The sequence below is a fragment of the Pempheris klunzingeri genome, chromosome 10 (assembly GCF_042242105.1).
Source record: "Pempheris klunzingeri isolate RE-2024b chromosome 10, fPemKlu1.hap1, whole genome shotgun sequence".
NCBI lineage: Eukaryota > Metazoa > Chordata > Actinopteri > Acropomatiformes > Pempheridae > Pempheris > Pempheris klunzingeri.
Genome location: NC_092021.1, coordinates 22,097,348 through 22,114,571, shown reverse-complemented (window position 1 = coordinate 22,114,571; position 17,224 = coordinate 22,097,348). Strand labels below are relative to the sequence as shown.

At 40.7% G+C, this 17,224-nt stretch overlaps 4 protein-coding genes across 4 annotated transcripts; 2 read left to right on the top strand and 2 right to left on the bottom strand.

Moving 5' to 3' along the window:
• Positions 1-433: 433 nt before the first annotated feature.
• kctd12.1 (potassium channel tetramerisation domain containing 12.1) lies at positions 434-1,876 on the bottom strand. The gene has a single exon (XM_070838173.1). It carries the CDS (start codon positions 1,849-1,851, stop codon positions 985-987), a length of 867 nt encoding a protein of 288 aa, XP_070694274.1. The 5' UTR covers positions 1,852-1,876; the 3' UTR covers positions 434-984.
• A 2,551-nt stretch (positions 1,877-4,427) lies between these two features.
• Positions 4,428-7,001, top strand: acod1 (aconitate decarboxylase 1). Its single transcript, XM_070838408.1, has 5 exons — positions 4,428-4,439; positions 4,640-4,801; positions 5,281-5,370; positions 5,469-5,668; positions 6,035-7,001. The coding sequence occupies exons 1-5, from the start codon at positions 4,428-4,430 to the stop codon at positions 6,999-7,001; spliced, it is 1,431 nt and encodes a 476-aa protein (XP_070694509.1).
• A 376-nt stretch (positions 7,002-7,377) lies between these two features.
• On the bottom strand, positions 7,378-11,388 carry LOC139208386 (glutamine amidotransferase-like class 1 domain-containing protein 3, mitochondrial). The gene is made up of 4 exons (XM_070838052.1): positions 11,176-11,388; positions 8,729-8,900; positions 8,430-8,628; positions 7,378-7,855 (listed from the first exon to the last, which is right to left on the bottom strand). Exons 1-4 carry the CDS (start codon positions 11,368-11,370, stop codon positions 7,660-7,662), a joined length of 762 nt encoding a protein of 253 aa, XP_070694153.1. The 5' UTR covers positions 11,371-11,388; the 3' UTR covers positions 7,378-7,659.
• A 1,143-nt stretch (positions 11,389-12,531) lies between these two features.
• On the top strand, positions 12,532-16,962 carry cln5 (CLN5 intracellular trafficking protein). Its single transcript, XM_070837766.1, has 4 exons — positions 12,532-12,691; positions 14,315-14,489; positions 14,702-14,927; positions 15,854-16,962. Exons 1-4 carry the CDS (start codon positions 12,588-12,590, stop codon positions 16,339-16,341), a joined length of 993 nt encoding a protein of 330 aa, XP_070693867.1. The 5' UTR covers positions 12,532-12,587; the 3' UTR covers positions 16,342-16,962.
• Positions 16,963-17,224: the final 262 nt, after the last annotated feature.

Here is a 17,224-nt window from a genome sequence, read left to right as displayed (position 1 = left end):
GCTAACTATATTCAGATGCAAAGGTTTTCTGATTTAATTGCAGGTCAAAGTTGAATAGAAAGCAGATTCTGTGCCTTGAAAACGGCAGTTTATAAAGAGTTATAGACTCCAATAGAGCCAAGAAAAGTTCATGGTCGGGATTTTGTGAGCCAGCCGCAAACACGAGGACTCCTCGGGGTTAAAACAGTGTGACAGATTTTGTTGAGCTGGAAGCTGCAGTGCCGTGATGGGCTGAGGTCTCTGGGTAGGCCATCTCTCTTTGAGGCTGACTCTTTGATTCCCCACAGAGTAAAGTTTAAAAGGTTGAAGGGAGATGAATGCCAGCACTGTGTTTCTGTTACTCTGTACGGTTTGTGAGGATGTTTAGAAGAAGATAGGATGATTGGAAAAGGGCTGAGAATAGCCGAGTATAAGATTTTATTTCATCTGAACAGGTTTAAACAAATACAACTCTACCAAGCAAGCACATACACTTACAATCATGTCAGTGATAGAACTGCTATACGAGCCTATTAAATGATACAAAACTTGGCCAAACATGTCGTCAAGCAAGCCTAGATATTACAATGACATCGAATGCTAATTGCTGCTTGTCTGCTCTTGGGTGCCACTCAGTTCACACAACACTGAGTCAGATGTGACTGAAACATTGTCATGCACTTCTGTGAGATGGAGATGATGACATTTTTGTTGTTGTTTTCCAGGCAACAGGGCTTCGGATGGGTGTGTCAGCTACTAATTGTGTAATCTTCTCTGTCAAACTCGCTCGTGTAGGATCTATTTCAGGGCATCTTGTGTCTCTGGTTTAACCACTGAAGTAATAATACTGCTGTTTGGTTTCTCTTAGAATAATGGAGCAATATTTTTTGCAGTCACTCGCTCTTGACAAACGTTACCATTCAACACAGCAAATGCAATACTTTTTAAAGACATTCCCCCTCTAGATTATGTCTGTTTACATCAACATGACAGGTTTACTGTTGGTTATTCCCGACAGAAGACGTATTCAGTGTAGCTTGTCCAAATTTTGTCCTCGTTGGGATCATTGCTGGTGTAGGCGCAGGTGCCTGTGGAGCTGCAGGCCACCATGTGGAAGCCCGCCTCTGTCAGCTTGTCAAACGCCTGCTCTAGAAAATTATACTTCAGGTAGTACCGGGATGTGTATCTCTCCGGGGGCCTGTCCGGGTCTCTGCTCTCATTCAGCGTGTCCCCAAACACCTCTTTGGCCAGAGACGTCTTCCCGCAAACCGTGATGCGCGCCACTCTCCTAAATTTGGCATCGGTTTGGATATCTCTGCCGATCGTGTACGAGCCGCGGTATCCTACCGTGATATAGCCCGACTTTCGGGAATCCAGGGACGGGGAGCGCATGGCCCCGCTGACCGACATGGTGCGTAAAGTCTCCATGCCGCCGGAGGAGCCGCACTGCAGCGCACCTTCCTCCGTGTCGCTCTGGCTGATCTCCTCGCTGATTGAATTGTCCTTACTAACCCGGGGGCTGAGGCGCTTGGCAAGGTCCCGCAGCTGGAAAAAGTCCGCCTCCCTCTGCAGTCGACTTTTCTCTGGGAAGTAGTCCGGGAGGACCAAGTTCAGGTCTCGGAGATAATCTAGGATGTAGCGGAACAAGAAGCCGTCCCTGTCCAGGAAGAAGCGCCCTTTGCTGTCTCTCGCCAGCTCCTTGGGTGACTTCTGGCTGAACATGTTCCACAGCAGCGATTCTGGGACGGCGATGAGTGTTTTGTGTCTGGTCACATAAACCTGTCCGCCGACATTCAGCTCGATGATCTCTGAAAACGGGGAGCTCGAGTCGCCGCATTTGGACACTGCGCGCTCAGTGTCGGCCAGTGCCATCTTCTCTGCGCCGCTGCTGTGATGTGGGATCAGTGGAAACACTGAGCAACTAAGTGGCAGCGGCTTGTTTATGAAGCCTGGGCTTGCCTTACCACGTGCGTGATGGAGGGGAGAGGGAGGGTGGGGGCGCTAAATTAACATTTAACTATAACACGACTGTCTCGCCAAAAAAATAAGTGGTCCCTTGTGTGAGCGCAATATTTGATTATGCATCATTTGTTTTTTTTCCCCCTTCCCTTTCTGGCATGAATATAAATATAACCTACCCTCTGATTAGCTGAACAATTAAATAAATCGTTGAGATTTTAACGTGTAAAAATACAAATCCACGCTCTAGATTATATTCCCATGAACATCTATGTAAGATTTCAGACATGAGCCTCCAACCTTACATGGCACACACATGTTCACGTGAGTGTAATCTATTGTGTAATTCTGTCCAGCACCTAAGGCTCATTGCATATGGGTATGCATGCTTTGACACACTTTTATTTTTCACAAATCCCACTGGAGCACAGAGAACCAGAAGCCATTCAGTTATTCCACCCTTGAAATCAAGACATGGTTGGAAAATATGGAAAGAGTGACACCCATTGCAGCTCTGATGGAAATGCAGCCACACACACACACACACACACACACACACACACAAAGAGAGAGAGGGAGAGTCTTCACCCTCCAGCAGGCCTTTGAAGAAGGATGGACTGACAAAAATGGTCATTCTCATGGTTTATAGTCCAACATTTGACAAGCAGGAGCAGAAACACTCAGTAAGGAACTGTGCATCTGTGTGACATCTATTTCCTGAAGATGCACTCAATTTAAAACATAAACCACTACATGCTTCACCCCTACCCTTTATTTAACCCTCACTTAACCCTAGACCTCCACCAAAAGCTGAGTCTTAACCCTCAAATCTAATGGTTAACCTTGTGAGGACCTGCTTTTGGCCCATAAATAGGAGATCGGCATGAATAGTTAGCCCTAATCCCTGAGAACTGGGACAAAACAGGTTGTTAATTATATATATTTACATTTATTTGAAATACATAGATCAGTCACTATGTCCCCACAATGTGACTAATACAAATTATACCCAGTCACACACAGTCACACCATCTAAATGACTGAGTTTATACTACATTTTTAATTGGTTTGTCAGAGTATGTTGATATAACCAGGGCAGCTCTCGAAAGGGTAACTTCAAAATATTGTGTTCATTTGGTTAAAAGGGAGAAATACTGTTTGGAAATTGTCTCATAAATAAAACAAAGGCATTGACACTCGTGCTTTATGTGCGAGCCAAAATAAAATAACACATAGACCTCTGGAAAGAAAGCAGTGCGACAATATCTATTAGAGCTTGTGAGGCACTTAAATTAACAGAGAAGAAAATCACAAAAGGCACTAATAAGGGGCTGCGAGTGTTTTTTTTCTCTACTGTATTTTTGGAGGGCCGGTTTTCCCACCATTGAGAACAAATCAGTGAATAATACTTGTGTGTGCTGGTTGTTCAGATCTAAGTATTGGAGGAGTCGTAAAGCTCGACCTACTAACTCTTCTCAACTCAACAGAAAGTAGAAATTATGATTTAATTAAAAAAAATATATGACCATTTTTGTGTTAAGTAGGAAAATGAATCTTGATTATTAGTGAATTTACCATAATCATTAAGTCTCCTGTCAGTCAGTCAGCTGTGACTACATGCTACTGGTTTACAGTGCAAATCTGTCAGGAGACGAGCAGAGAAGTTGAGATAGTTAGAAAAAAGTACTGGATAAACAATTTAAATTGTTAAACACTTGAAACAGGCTAAATAATAAATTACCTAAAATTGACGTGTATTCAAATATTGTAACAATAAATACCTTCAGTGATGAATAATATCTATATCTATAATCCATTAGTACTAGGGAGGTAATTCCTCCTGTGTTTGCATACTTTTTGTGACATCAAAACAGAGGTCAAGCACTACCCATGGTTTATAATTATTTTCCCAATGGAGCTCAGCATCCCTTGTCATGTGATTGCCAGTGAGGGATTTGAGACTTGTGTCATTTCCCTATTTAAAACTTCCCATTGCAGAGAGCTGAATTTCCATTGTCAAAAAGACACAGATTGTGAAATACAGCAGATAAATTCTTTGTCTAAGTTAGTTTATTTGACCCTAAATGAAGCTGTAGCGACACTTTTGTCTTTATATTCTCACAGGCTTAAAAACAGCAACAACAAAAACACAGCATGGGTACAGTGTGATGATTTTCATTTTCACTTCCCCAAATAAGACACAGATCTATTTTTTTTGTCTCAAAGATAACCATCATAGGATGACAGGTGAACCTGCACTTAGCATTTCTAATTAAAACAAAGCGAAAACAAGAGATTTAGTTGATTTGCCAATTTGGCCTCAAGTCAGATTCCAGGATGCAGTCATTGTGAAAGTTCCTACTTCCCATTATTGTGGCTTTTAGCCACTTTGGAAATTTGGTAGGGCAGCCTTCATGTTGTGTAATTACCTATAAAAAGTGGCTGCACTTGGATGTTTTGTCACTTGAGCACATCGTTGAGGTACAACAATGCTACGGAAGGTATTGCTGTTTTCTTTAATACTTTAATACTGACATTTTTCAGCATTTGACTATAAGAGATTCAATGTAGGCACCTTATGGAGAAATAGAGGCAGAGTATTTTAACTTCTTAGCCTGGTTGGATCTTCAACAAGAGAAGTGCCTGTGGGGAGGTTTGCATGCAGAGTTTTGGACTGACTGGCTGTGTTTCATCTTTCTAGGGTATTACAGAGAGCTTTGGAGCTGCTATTCATGCCCTCAGCACCACTCAGCTGACAGATGGTGTGATTAACAGGAGCAAAAGGATGATGCTGGACACCCTCGGTGTTGGGCTGTTAGGAACCAGGACAGCTGTCTTCAACAGGGCTCTCAAGTACAGCCAGGTACAGTACACTGCTTCACTGGAGTGGAGGCGAACTGTACCTGCTAAAATATACCATATGACAACAGCATATAAAGAATTTTTTACATAAAGCAGCCGACAACACTCCACAAAGATGGCTTTTATTAATTAGCAATATTTACCATCATATCTCCTTTATTTAGTGTCTTTTCATTAATGTTCCTCAACTCTTTCTTTATTTGACCTCATCAGACATTGTCTGAAATCAAAATGCTGATTGCCAAGCTTCTTATACAGCTGACAAATACTACTAATTAAACTAGTATTACCTACCATTCACTGTTTGTGGTTGATTTTCTTTTCTATGAGATGTTTACATCCTAAGTCTGCTTTGTTTCAATATGCCAATTAGGTCATATAATCGCTTTTATGCTAGTGTTTGCTCATCATTTTGTTTGTTAGAAATGACATCCATATTTAATTGCACACTTATCCGTACATTAATTTGTCTGATTGCAGATGTTCACATCTGATGAGAGGAGCAGTGTTTGGGGTAATCCAGGCATTAATCTTCCTCCACATTATGCTGCATTTGTCAATGGCATTGCGGTAAGTTTGATCAATAAATGATTCATACTCTATAAAAAACATGATATGGTGATGGCTGGACCTCTGATTAAACGCTCTGTCCTATCGTTTGGTTATAGGTTCATTCCATGGATTTTGATGACACTTGGCACCCTGCCACTCACCCCTCAGGAGCTGTGCTGCCACCTCTGCTGGCCTTGGCAGAGACGCTGCCCAGTCAGCCGTCTGGTCTGGACCTGCTGCTGGCCTTCAGTGTTGGCATTGAGGTGCAGGGCAGACTCATGAGGTTCTCCACAGAGGCCTACAACATCCCTGAAAGGTGAGGTGTTTAGTATTATTAACCAAAAGTTCAGGAATATGTTTAAAGGTGGATAATGGATTTTGGATTGTGGTACTCACAGCATTGAAAAATTACATTTAAGGAATTCAGCAGTAATATCAGAGTGTCAGTGGCCCTGACTTGATAATCAATACACATGGGTTGTTCAAAAAAAGACAAGCTGCTGTTAAGATTTTAGCCGAAGTATGTGAAAAATGGGGAAAAAAAGATTTTGTTTAACCTGAACCCCTTTAATATCCATCGATTAATCGTTTGATCTACAAAGGCTAGAGCAAAAGATAGATTCGATAGCTTAAATAGATCCTAATGTTTTGCTCATCTTTCTTCCTCTTTCCCAACACTCAGATTCCACCCTCCCAGTGTTGTTGGGGTCATGGGTAGTGCTGCAGCCTCAGCTAAGCTTCTGGGTCTGTCCCCTGCACAGTGTTGTCATGCTCTGGCTATCACAGCCTCCTCAGCTGGGGCTCCATTAGCCAACGCTGCCACACAAACCAAACCTCTCCATATAGGAAATGCTGCTCGGAGAGGCTTGGAAGCTGCCCGGCTGGCCCAAATGGGACTGGAGGGGAATCCAGCCATCTTGGATATGGACTGTGGGTTTGGGGTTTACTACAAGGACTACAGTCCTTCAGCAATGTCTCATCCTGCTTCTAATGACTTTAAATGGATTCTGGAAGATCAGGATGTGGCCTTCAAGCGCATTCCTGCTCATCTGGGGATGCACTGGGTTGTGGATGCAGCCCTGGCAGCCCGTGCAAAGCTTGAAAATACAGTCAGGAACTCAGGAACTGACCTCAGCCAGATCAGGTGCATCACGCTTCGAGTGCCTCTATCCAAATACATTAACTGCCCCATACCAGCCACAGAGCACCAGGCCAGGCACTCATTTCAGTTCAGCGCCTGCTCTGCCCTGCTGGATAACAAAGTGACAGTGTCGTCCTTCAGTGAAGCTCAAATTAACCGGCCTGCACTGAGGGAGCTCTTGTCCAAAGTCAACGTGGAGACCCCTGAAGATAACCAGCCCAGCTTTGACAAGATGTACTGCCAGGTTGAGATAGAAACAAATCAGGGGCAGAGGTTTGCGGCCAGATGTGATACCTTTTATGGCCACTGGAGGAAGCCACTTAGTCAGGAGGACCTGGTGGAGAAGTTCAGCGTTAATGCTTCTTCAGTGTTGTGCACGGAGGGGGTGGAGGGCGTGATTGATGTGATAGGAAACATTGAGAAAGTGAGAGAATGCTCGATCTTGGGTTCATATCTGAGAATGACAGGTAGTCAGCACGAGCCGCTATACAGCACAAGGGTTTCATGATTGTACAGTATATGTGCTGAAGAGTGGCACGATGGTTCAGAGTTCAAACCTGCCGCCTTTGTCTGTGGAGGTGGCATGGCTTCCTCCCACACTCCACAGGTTCGGTTAATGTGAGCGTGAATGGCTGTTTGTCTCTATATGTCCTGTGACTGACGTGTAACCAGTCCAGGGTGAACTCTGCCTCTTACCCAATGTCAGCTGGGACGACAAGCAGTATAAATAACAGATGGATGATGAAGCCGGTGTTGTAAGTGTGTTAAATACGTGTGAAATCATTTAATGTTCTAAACTTTTCCACATAACATGAATAATAATGAAATATATTGTGTATATTATATATTAATCATTTTAGGTCTGAAATAAAGTGAACTGAAAGTGAAGTTTCATATTTTATTGCATTTTTTTGCACAATAACTTAAACTTTCCATCATGAGACTCATCCACTGATCCATCAAAATACAACAATATTTGCAAAAATAAATCTGAGCACGTAGTCACTATTACAAACGTATATTTCAAGAGTAATTGGAAGTGCTTCTGATCAGGTTACTGTAACATGATTCTATTATTATCTCAGTTTAGCCAGCAGCTATTATTAGGCTCATTAAAACATTACTTTCTTTCATTTCATTTCCATTTCTTTTGAGCATTATTAGAATCAAGCAAGTTTCAGCACGTCCTGCACCATCACTCCGATTCCATCAAAGATCTCGTGTATTGGAGCGTTGCACATAAATGCACTGGTAGTGACCAGCTTGTTCTTCTCGTCCACGTGGCTCTCGCCGACACTCTTACTCATGTGCTTGCAGCCCAACTGGTTAATGGCCGCGGCAGTGTCAGTGGTGTCTGGGTACCTGAGAAGAAGAGAGACACCACGGTGTTTCAGCTCCTTAAAATGATTCACAGGTTTATTCGTCACATACACAAACAATATGTGTGGTGAAATTACATTTGGCACGCTTTTGGGGCTGCGCTACAAGACTAGTGTGAAAATTAAGAATTAAGAAAAGAAATAATGATAAAAATATAAATGTATGATGGAAAATTTTAAGGTAAACAACACTATAATAAAATTATGGACACGCTTGAGTCTAAATATGCAAATGCGCAAGCAGTTTCTGATTCAGTAAACACTGAAAAGGATAATTCCAGTTATAATTACAAATATTTCTCAGCTGTCAAGCCACGAAAATTAGACAAGCCAGCAGTTTATACAGATTACTCCACTTTATCTGAAGGGAAAATATAGTAAGAAAGTAGCCAAGAAAGCACACCTGGAATGTCAGTAATGATCCTGTATTACACCAGCATTGCATTGCAAGTCATACTCCCCAAGACCTAGCTGTAAACAGATTTTGATGCGTAAAAAACCATCAAAGTCTGCTGGATTTAAGACTTATCTGTTGTGCTCAGGCGAGTTCGACTCACTTGTCATCCTTCTCGAGGCCGACGGTGACCTCACAGCCCGGAAACACCTTGGCAGCCAGAACAGGTGAGATGCAGCAGAGGCCAATGGGTTTACCCTCGCCGTGGAACGCCTGCAGCACGGATTTAACTTCGTCATTAACAGAGCAGTCCTTCCCCTGCACTGCCCATGTGCAGAGGTTCTTTGCTGCCCCAAAACCACCTAGAAGACATTGCAAAAATTCATTTATACACTAATCACCTGGAAAGAAATGTATTTGACTGAAATGTGAATCTCATTTATCATGTTGTTGTGAAATAACCTGGGAATATAATAGCGTCATGGTCTTTGACACTGAGTTTAGACAGGTCCTGGATGTTTCCACGGGCCAGTCTGGCGCTCTCCACCAGCACATTTCTCTTCTCCTGAGACGGTTCGCCTTTCAGGTGATTCACCACATGCATCTGGTCGATGTCGGGGGCAAACATGTTCACCTGCAGTGGACAAAGCAAACATATAATAAACATGTTTATTTATACCTGTTGATATTTTTTTCAAATTGAAATCCAGGCTGTCGTCAGCTAATTGCTTGTTTTGTCAGACCAACGTTTTATAACCCAAAAATATTCAATTTCTAATGATGTAAAAGTGAAAAAAAGCAGCTGATCCTCTCTTTACAGAAGCTGTAACCACAGAGTGTTCTGCATCTTTGGATTAATCAACTGAGAAAATATTGTTGATTAAGTGACAATACTGATTAATTGATAAATCACCTAATTATGTGAGCTCTAGACCCAAGAACTCTGCTCAATGCACACATAGCGCCATTTTATTCATAATTCATATTATCCATTAATAAATAAATGTATCTCATAAGGCCATATGTACACAGAAAAAAGTTTGTTGCTTCAATCATTCCTCTTCTCTATACTGGACATGAAAAAAATCCCTTCCCGAGACAAAAATCTGCAGTCTTACGTATTCATTTAATCAATTAGTCAACTCGAGTGGCTGTTTTTGCAAAGTTGCAGTCTTTTTTGTATAAATCCCTCCTTTTTGTTTTCAAGGTCATTCAAAAAAGGCTGAAACTTTAGAAGATGCTTAATATTACCTTAAGCTGAATGTCTTTTTTTATTATGTTGCTGAAATTGTTCTGATAGCAAAATGTTAGAATTAAGGACTGACAATTTACCGTGACTCTAAAAATGTGCATGTGGGCATGTAAATATAATAATATATAATAATAAGATGTGTGTCAAACAAATAAGGTTGACAGTTTCCAAGGTACCATAGAGGAAGGTTTACATGGTATGCAACACTTTCAGAGTAAAGCAGCGAATGTCCTCATCAATATCTGCATTATAAAAGGAGACACTGGAGGATCAAGGAGTCCAGACAGGTGCTTCTATTGTAACACACACATATACTCCATGTGTTTCTATCTTAGTGGGTAGTCAACACTGAGACAACATAGATGCATTTAGAATTTAACTAAAGTTAAAGTACATTGGATTATGATAATTGATGCATGCTTGTGTACATTAGTTAAGCAGTGCAGCTGATTGACGTCATTTTTTAATACATACACAGAAAACACACACACACACACACACACACACACAAAGGTAGGGATATTCGACTTTCAGGTGAAATATATGGAAAATGTAAAAAGTTAATGCGACAGTGATATTATATCATGAAAGTAGGGCATTTAAGTAGAAGCATGCAATGGTAATTTTATTCATCTTAAACAATTTATTTGAAGAAAATCTAACAACAGTGGTAGGTATACCACAACAAAACATGTTCAGTGTCTCACTAAATTGGGATGTGGCCAAAGGACGTCCACTCCTCTCCTTTCTGTGACTCTTCCAGTCTCTGTATCACTGTTCCAACCTCCTGATGACACTCTGTGACCCTCTAAGCTCAGTGAACACCTCCGTCTGAGGACTTCCTGTTTGAAGCCTCCAGTGTTGAGGTGCTGCTGATCAACTGTTAGGTGTCGTCTTGGTCTCGTGATGTCAGAATGTGAACAGCAGGATGAGGAGGACTGTTTAAATACCAATTCTAACTGAAGCAGGAAATGTATTGGTGGATTCATGGATCAAACCTGTTGTGAATGTTGCTGTTAAGCTTCTTGTTAGAGAACAGCAACTGGTGCAGAAAGTACTGAAACACTGAACAGTTGGACATGTGCATTCAAAGGTTTAGAGAAGGTCACATTAAGTTCACCTGGAAAGGTTAGAATGCATTTTAGGTGAAATTTCACCTGAAAGCCGAATATCCCTAACTTTTTGTGAGTAGTGTATATTTATATTCTGCTGGACAGCTTGTTCCTCAGCGATCAAGTCTTACTGATATAGTAATATCATTTATTAGTATATGTACAAATATGTGTTGCATTATTAATGTGAATCTGCAGCGTGAATAGTAACTACAAATAAATGCAGTGGAGAAAAAAGTACAATATTTGCCTGTGAAATAATGTGTGGAGTAGAAATATCAAGTAGCAGAAACTGGAAATACTAAAGGACGTTAAAAGTGCCCTGAAGTAAAGTGTGTTTCTATCTTAGTGGGTAGTCAACACTGAGACAACATATGCTCTAACTTAATAATGTAATAATATGGTTTAGAATAACGTTTTGTCCTCATATGAACTTCAATATTCTTGTCCCGCTAAGTACGTTACACACACACACACACACACACACACACACACACACACACACACACTACAGTATCCACACTTGGATCACTTATCAGACTTACACTTGCACCTCCTCTGCTCAGGTGGACCAACACAGCGGAGGCCTCGTGGATCTCACTGCCATCATAAACGCCACAGCCCGCCAACACCACAGCCACGCGCTTCCCCATCTCGGTGCTGTAGAAACTTCTACTGATTGTCTGAGTCGCCCTGAATGTCAGCAGGTTTCGGCCACAGAGCTGCAGCAGGGTGAGCATGGCGGACCGTCAGCTGAGAGGACTCCTCCCCTTTTCCCTCTGCGTCCTCTTCCTCTGCACCAGTGGGGGTTTGAATCCAGGTCTGTCGGTGCTTTAGCGCCACCTTGTGTTCACAGCGGAGCACTGCTGCTACAATCAGAATCAGAATCAGAATCAGAATTCTTTTATTGTCATTGTGCAAAGAAGCACAACGACATTGAAATAAAAAAAAAACAGCAGCTCTCATGGAGAGTGCAAATAACGGAAGGTGCAAAATACAGAATAGTGCAAAAGAACGACGGAATAAACTTTAGTGCAAAAACTGTACTGTATTAACATTGGATTTTTTGAAGAATAAAAAAGATATGTACAAAGAAAATATATACAAAAATATAAATAGGTGAAAGAACGTTCCTGTTTTCACATTAGATAGATAGATAGAAACACAGGTATTAAAAACAGACGTCATAAGAAGCAAAATGTATCAATAAATAAAAGTAATTAAACAATAAAATAGATGAATACAATGATGTTTAATAAGGAGATGAAACTCAATAATTCCTGAATTCCTGCTTCTTCAGGCTATCAGACAATGATATGAATAAAATAAAATGATGTAAAACTGATTCAAAGCGATAACATAAAAATGAGACTGGAGCTGTTTCTTAAAACTATCAACAGAAGCTGCTTGTCTGGTACAATAGTACAGTTACTCCTCTTAGTAGATGTCAGTTTCTCTCATGTTTTTATTTCACGTTTCCTCTGATTTTAAGAATAATTTCCTCTAGGGACATAATTTGTTTTTTAGATTCTTAAAATTTGTATTATTTTTTGTTTCTAATAATAATAATAATGAATATATAATATATAAAAAGCAAGAAAATAAGTAAGTAAATGAATAAATAAAATGAAAAATGGGCAAAAACTAAATAAAACATATTTCTGTTTATTGGTGTTGTTGTGTATTTACTTCTATATTTAACTTAACCCACATATATTAACACACGTATCATCTATATCTATATATTTTGTAACTGCATATATTTTGTTTTTATAAACTTATTTTCACATTTTGCACGATGTTACTCTCACGTGATCTTCTTCTCTTCTTCCTGTCATGTGATTTCATCAACAAAACCATGTGACCAGTAATGAGGAAGTCAGTGCTGAGGGGAAGGATCATGGGAAAGCTGCCCCCTTAACTTCTGCGTCGTTCTGCCCTTGCTGGAGGCTTTAACATGACCCAGACGGAGGCTGCGGTGAGTCTGAAGCCGCTCCTGCTGCTTCTTGTGGCGGCTGAGCTGAGCAGCAGCGGACGGCAGCAGTGGCCGGTTCCCTACAGGTATGATGAAGTCATGTGACACACACAAAATCAGGAAGTTTAGCCTGCAGGAGACTCTCTCTCGTCTTAAAACCAGATAATTTAGTTTGTTATAGTTAGATTTTCTGTTCCGCAGTGGTGTTAGAAGAATTTAGATCTTTTACTTCAGTTAAAATAGCAGAAACACTCAAGTAAACTAAGTCATGCATTTAGAATTTAACTAAAGTTAAAGTACATTAGTGTTAGTATCAAAATACACTTGAAGTACTCATTATGCAAAAAGGAAAATAATCAGAATAATGTGTTATTGGATTATGATAATTGATGCATGCTTGTGTACATTAGTTAAGCAGTGCAGCTGATTGACCTAATTTTTTAATATATATATTCTATATATATATATATTTGTATTCTGCTGGACAGCTTGTTCCCCAGCGATCAAGTCTTACTGATATAGTAATATCATGTGTTGTATTATTAATGTGAATCTGCAGCGTGAATAGTAACTACAAATAAATGCAGTGGAGAAAAAAAGTACAATATTTGCCTGTGAAATAATAATAATAATAATAATGTGTGGAGTAGAAATATCAAGTAGCAGAAACTGGAAATACTAAAGGACGTTAAAAGTGCCCTGAAGTAAAGTTCTTGAATAAAGAAATTCTACTGGTTTCTTTCTCCAGCTCTGCCAAATGTAGATTTTATGCATTTCCTCAGCTGTCAGATAGACTTTATCTGAGTGTGGAAGAATCTGTGTGCTGCTACATTCAGGTATGAAGCAACAGTGGATCTTTATCTGATCACTTAAAGTTATGGCTGCTGCGTTCATGTGACTTTATTGAGTTTGGAATCTGGAGCGTCTCGCTGCATGACCGCATGAGAAATCTCATTTTAGAGACGTGTGACACAACAAGTTTTGAGTTTGTGCTTCAACAATAGTACAATTGTACGTGTAGTTTATGTTTTTTTCATGAGCTTGGTGATTATTGATTGACTTATTAATTGATTGATTGAAAGCAGGCTTTATTGAACAACACAATCAAAGACTTTCCCTACTCTACAAAATAAATGTTAAATGTCGTTGGTGTCTGGGGTTCCTGTTTCACCAGAGCTGTTCATTAACAGAAAATGTGCACAATCAATGTGAGAAAATCTCCAAGATACTTCTTACAAAACATCACAGCAAAATATAAAAAGATGTAAAGTGTGTTGGTGCATAAAAAGATCATAGTCTGATTATATAAATAAATTGGGTCATATTTAGGAAAATCTTTCATTATTTGTGAAAACAAAAGTAACACATTTTTATAAAGTCCCACCTAAAATAATAAAGATTATAAAATTATAAGATCTATAAAAATAGAAAAACAACATCCGACATAAAATAGAATGAAGGCAATCAAAGGTGTTTATACAGTCAGTGATAATATTTATGGTCCAGATCAGGTCAGAGTGTATTGATAACTGTTCTGCTGGGACCGATCAAACATGGTATTGATCGACCGTCACTTTTCTTGTCTGTTCTTTTCATATTTGAAGACCTGCTTGGACGTGGTCTAGATAGTCAGTGTACCAGAGGTGTCCGATCCGACCTGAAGAAGCTCCCAATGACTTAATGCCGTCTCTTGACTTTCTCATCGACAGGCGCTTTGACAGCCGGCCTGCGGTGGACGCCTACTGTGACGCTCTGTACCCGTTCTGTCCCACCGGCGACCGGGACGGACGGATCCCCTACGTGAGGGACAGCGACGCCGTCTCAGTTTATCGACTACAAACTCCTGTGTGGGAATTCAAGTATGGAGATTTGCTGGGGAAGTTTGTGAGTACATGAGTCCTGTTGTCATCAGTTTGAACACTTTCTACACGACCGTATTCACATCAGACTTTGGGTCTCACAGACAGGAAATTAAATATAGTCAGGCTGAGAAAATGGAAGTGCAACTCACGACTTTATTGATAGAAACACAGCTGTACCAGCCTCCCCCTTGTCCGCTCTCAGAGCCCTTACACTGCTTTCTGCCTGCCTCACAGCACATCATGCATGATGCCATTGGGTTCAGCAGTTCAGAGACGGGGGCCAACTACACCATGGAGTGGTATGAGCTGTTTCAGCTGGGTAACTGCACCTTCCCGCACCTCAGGCCCGAGGTGTTCGCGCCTTTCTGGTGCAACCAGGGAGCGGCCTGCTTCTTCGAGGGCATCGATGACTTACACTGGTCGCAAAACGGCACCTTGGAGAAAATCGGAGAACTCACAGGTGGGACGTCACATGTTGGATCTTTGCTCATAGAGACCAAAAGAAAATTGAAGCACCGTATGAGTGGGTTTGTTTTTTGGAACTCTGACATCCAGCATCATTTAAAGATAACCTACTTTTTTTAATTACTGCCAAATAATCCCATTTATTGACCAAAACAATCAATTGACCCTGCTAACTAGTGTTTTCTGTGTAGTTTAAGCCTCATGTAGCCAGTCCCACATACACTAGATACCAAATGTGTATGAATCTGGAGCTGAAAATAGTCCCTGCACTGCACTGTTCACTCTTATATAACAGGATAGTTATAGAACTACAGTGCTTTTATAGGAAATAACATTTTAATGTTTAAATGAAACTAAATTTGTTTTTAAAGATTTACGTCTTTAATTGTCTCTGGGTAGTTCACTGTAGACAGAGAAGTCATGAAGAGTGTTAAGAGACTGATGGACACATTGAAATGGAAAGTCCTTTTTTCTGTTGCCATGACTCCACAGGTGGGTTGAGAACGGTTCTTTGTAGTTTATTAAGGAGGTTCACCAGAGACATGAACAAACTGGGTTTTCCTCAGCGTGCAGCTTAGTTCCTGTCGGTCTGTCTGTCCACCTGTCTGCTCTCCCTCTTCCTGTCACCTTTTGAGTGCCACCTAGTGTCCAAAATAGTCATGAAAGATGTCAACAATTAAACAGAAATGGCTCCCACAGGTGTTTTTGGTCTTTTCACAAGATTGGTTGATAATTAGCATCATCCTTTTGAAGGCTCCAGCTGCAGGTGTGAATTTAATTGTCAGTGTAGATTAATTTCATTCATCCAGGCAACGTACGTACTTGTAGAGTTGGAAAACATCTCACCACTCAGAGCTAATGAATGTCAAGCCTGCCATCCCGGCTTCAGAGGCTGAAAATGTTTTTGCTTTCTGTCTCCAGGGACCCAGTTCAACGACATGGCCCAGTGGGTCCAGGACGACAACGAGACTGGGATCTACTACGAGACGTGGACGGTTCGCTCTGACCCCAGCCCGAACGCCACAGTGTGGTTTGAGTCTTACGACTGCTCCCAGTTTGTCCACCGCACGTACAGGAAACTGAGCGAGCTGGGAGCCAGGCTGTCCAGCAGGTCCCAGACCAACTACACTAAGATCTACCTGTTCAGCGGAGAGCCCACCTACCTCGGGAACGACAGCGCCATATTCGGACAGCCCGCCCTGAAGAATCTGGCGATGGACATCCGTACATTTTACCACACGTTCAGACCACACCAGTCGTTCACAGACTTTGCCTTCAGTCTGCTGGAGGCTTATAAAAAGGTCGTTGTGGACAAGAGCTTCTACCTCTACTACAACTTCGAGTACTGGCATCTGCCGATGAAGCCTCCCTACGTGCAGATTACATATGAAGAGGTGCCTTTGCCGTAATAGAGAACTCTCTTACCGCAGTGCGTTAATCCAGTGCAAGAATAGTTTTCATTGATAATTCAGCAGTTTTTTGTTTTGTATTTTTTTTTGGAATAATTGATCATCCAAAAGATCCTAACAATAATAATGAAAAACAGAAAAGCAGCATAAGTTTGGCCTTTTTGCTTGATAGATGACTTAAACAATCAAAATAATTGTCGAGGTTCAAAGTTCATTTTCAACCCTGAAGGCAGCAGCAGAGAAAATCTCACCACAAAGTCCATTTAGTACCTGTTCTAGAGCTTTCAGTCATGATCTTCGTAAGTAGACAGTTAAAGGTTAAAGCCCTGCGGAGTTTTCTTGTAAATAAAGTTTTGTTTACAGTTCAGTGTTTCTCACCATCTATCCTTGATACACACATTTCCTTCCTCATAAAACTTTTACTCATCATTTTGTAATAATTTTAAAAATCCATCTTTGTTTACTTGCAGTCTTCCTCCTCGGTGCATTTGTTGGTTCATTGCTTGGTTTAAAGCCGACATGGACGAGACGTCCTTTGAGTGCTCGCTGCTCTTTTCTGTGCTGCTGTTTATCAGGAATGTGATACAAATCTAGATTTTTCAAACGTCTCAGAGAAGAAAATCAACACAAAGCAGACCGTTATTCTTTATATGAATGGGACGGGCTAAGAATATAAGATATATATAAGATATAAGTTACCATTTCTGCAGTTCAGCAGAGCTCAAATGCTTTCCTAAGGCGCCTAAATACTGAAAACTACACAGATATTTAGACACAATGGAGCTTTTAAAAAAAAAAAAAAATGAATCGAAGAAAAACATTTTGCAAATAATAAATAAAGATTGTTCCAAATACTGAAAGCATCTAAAATTTACAGTAATAG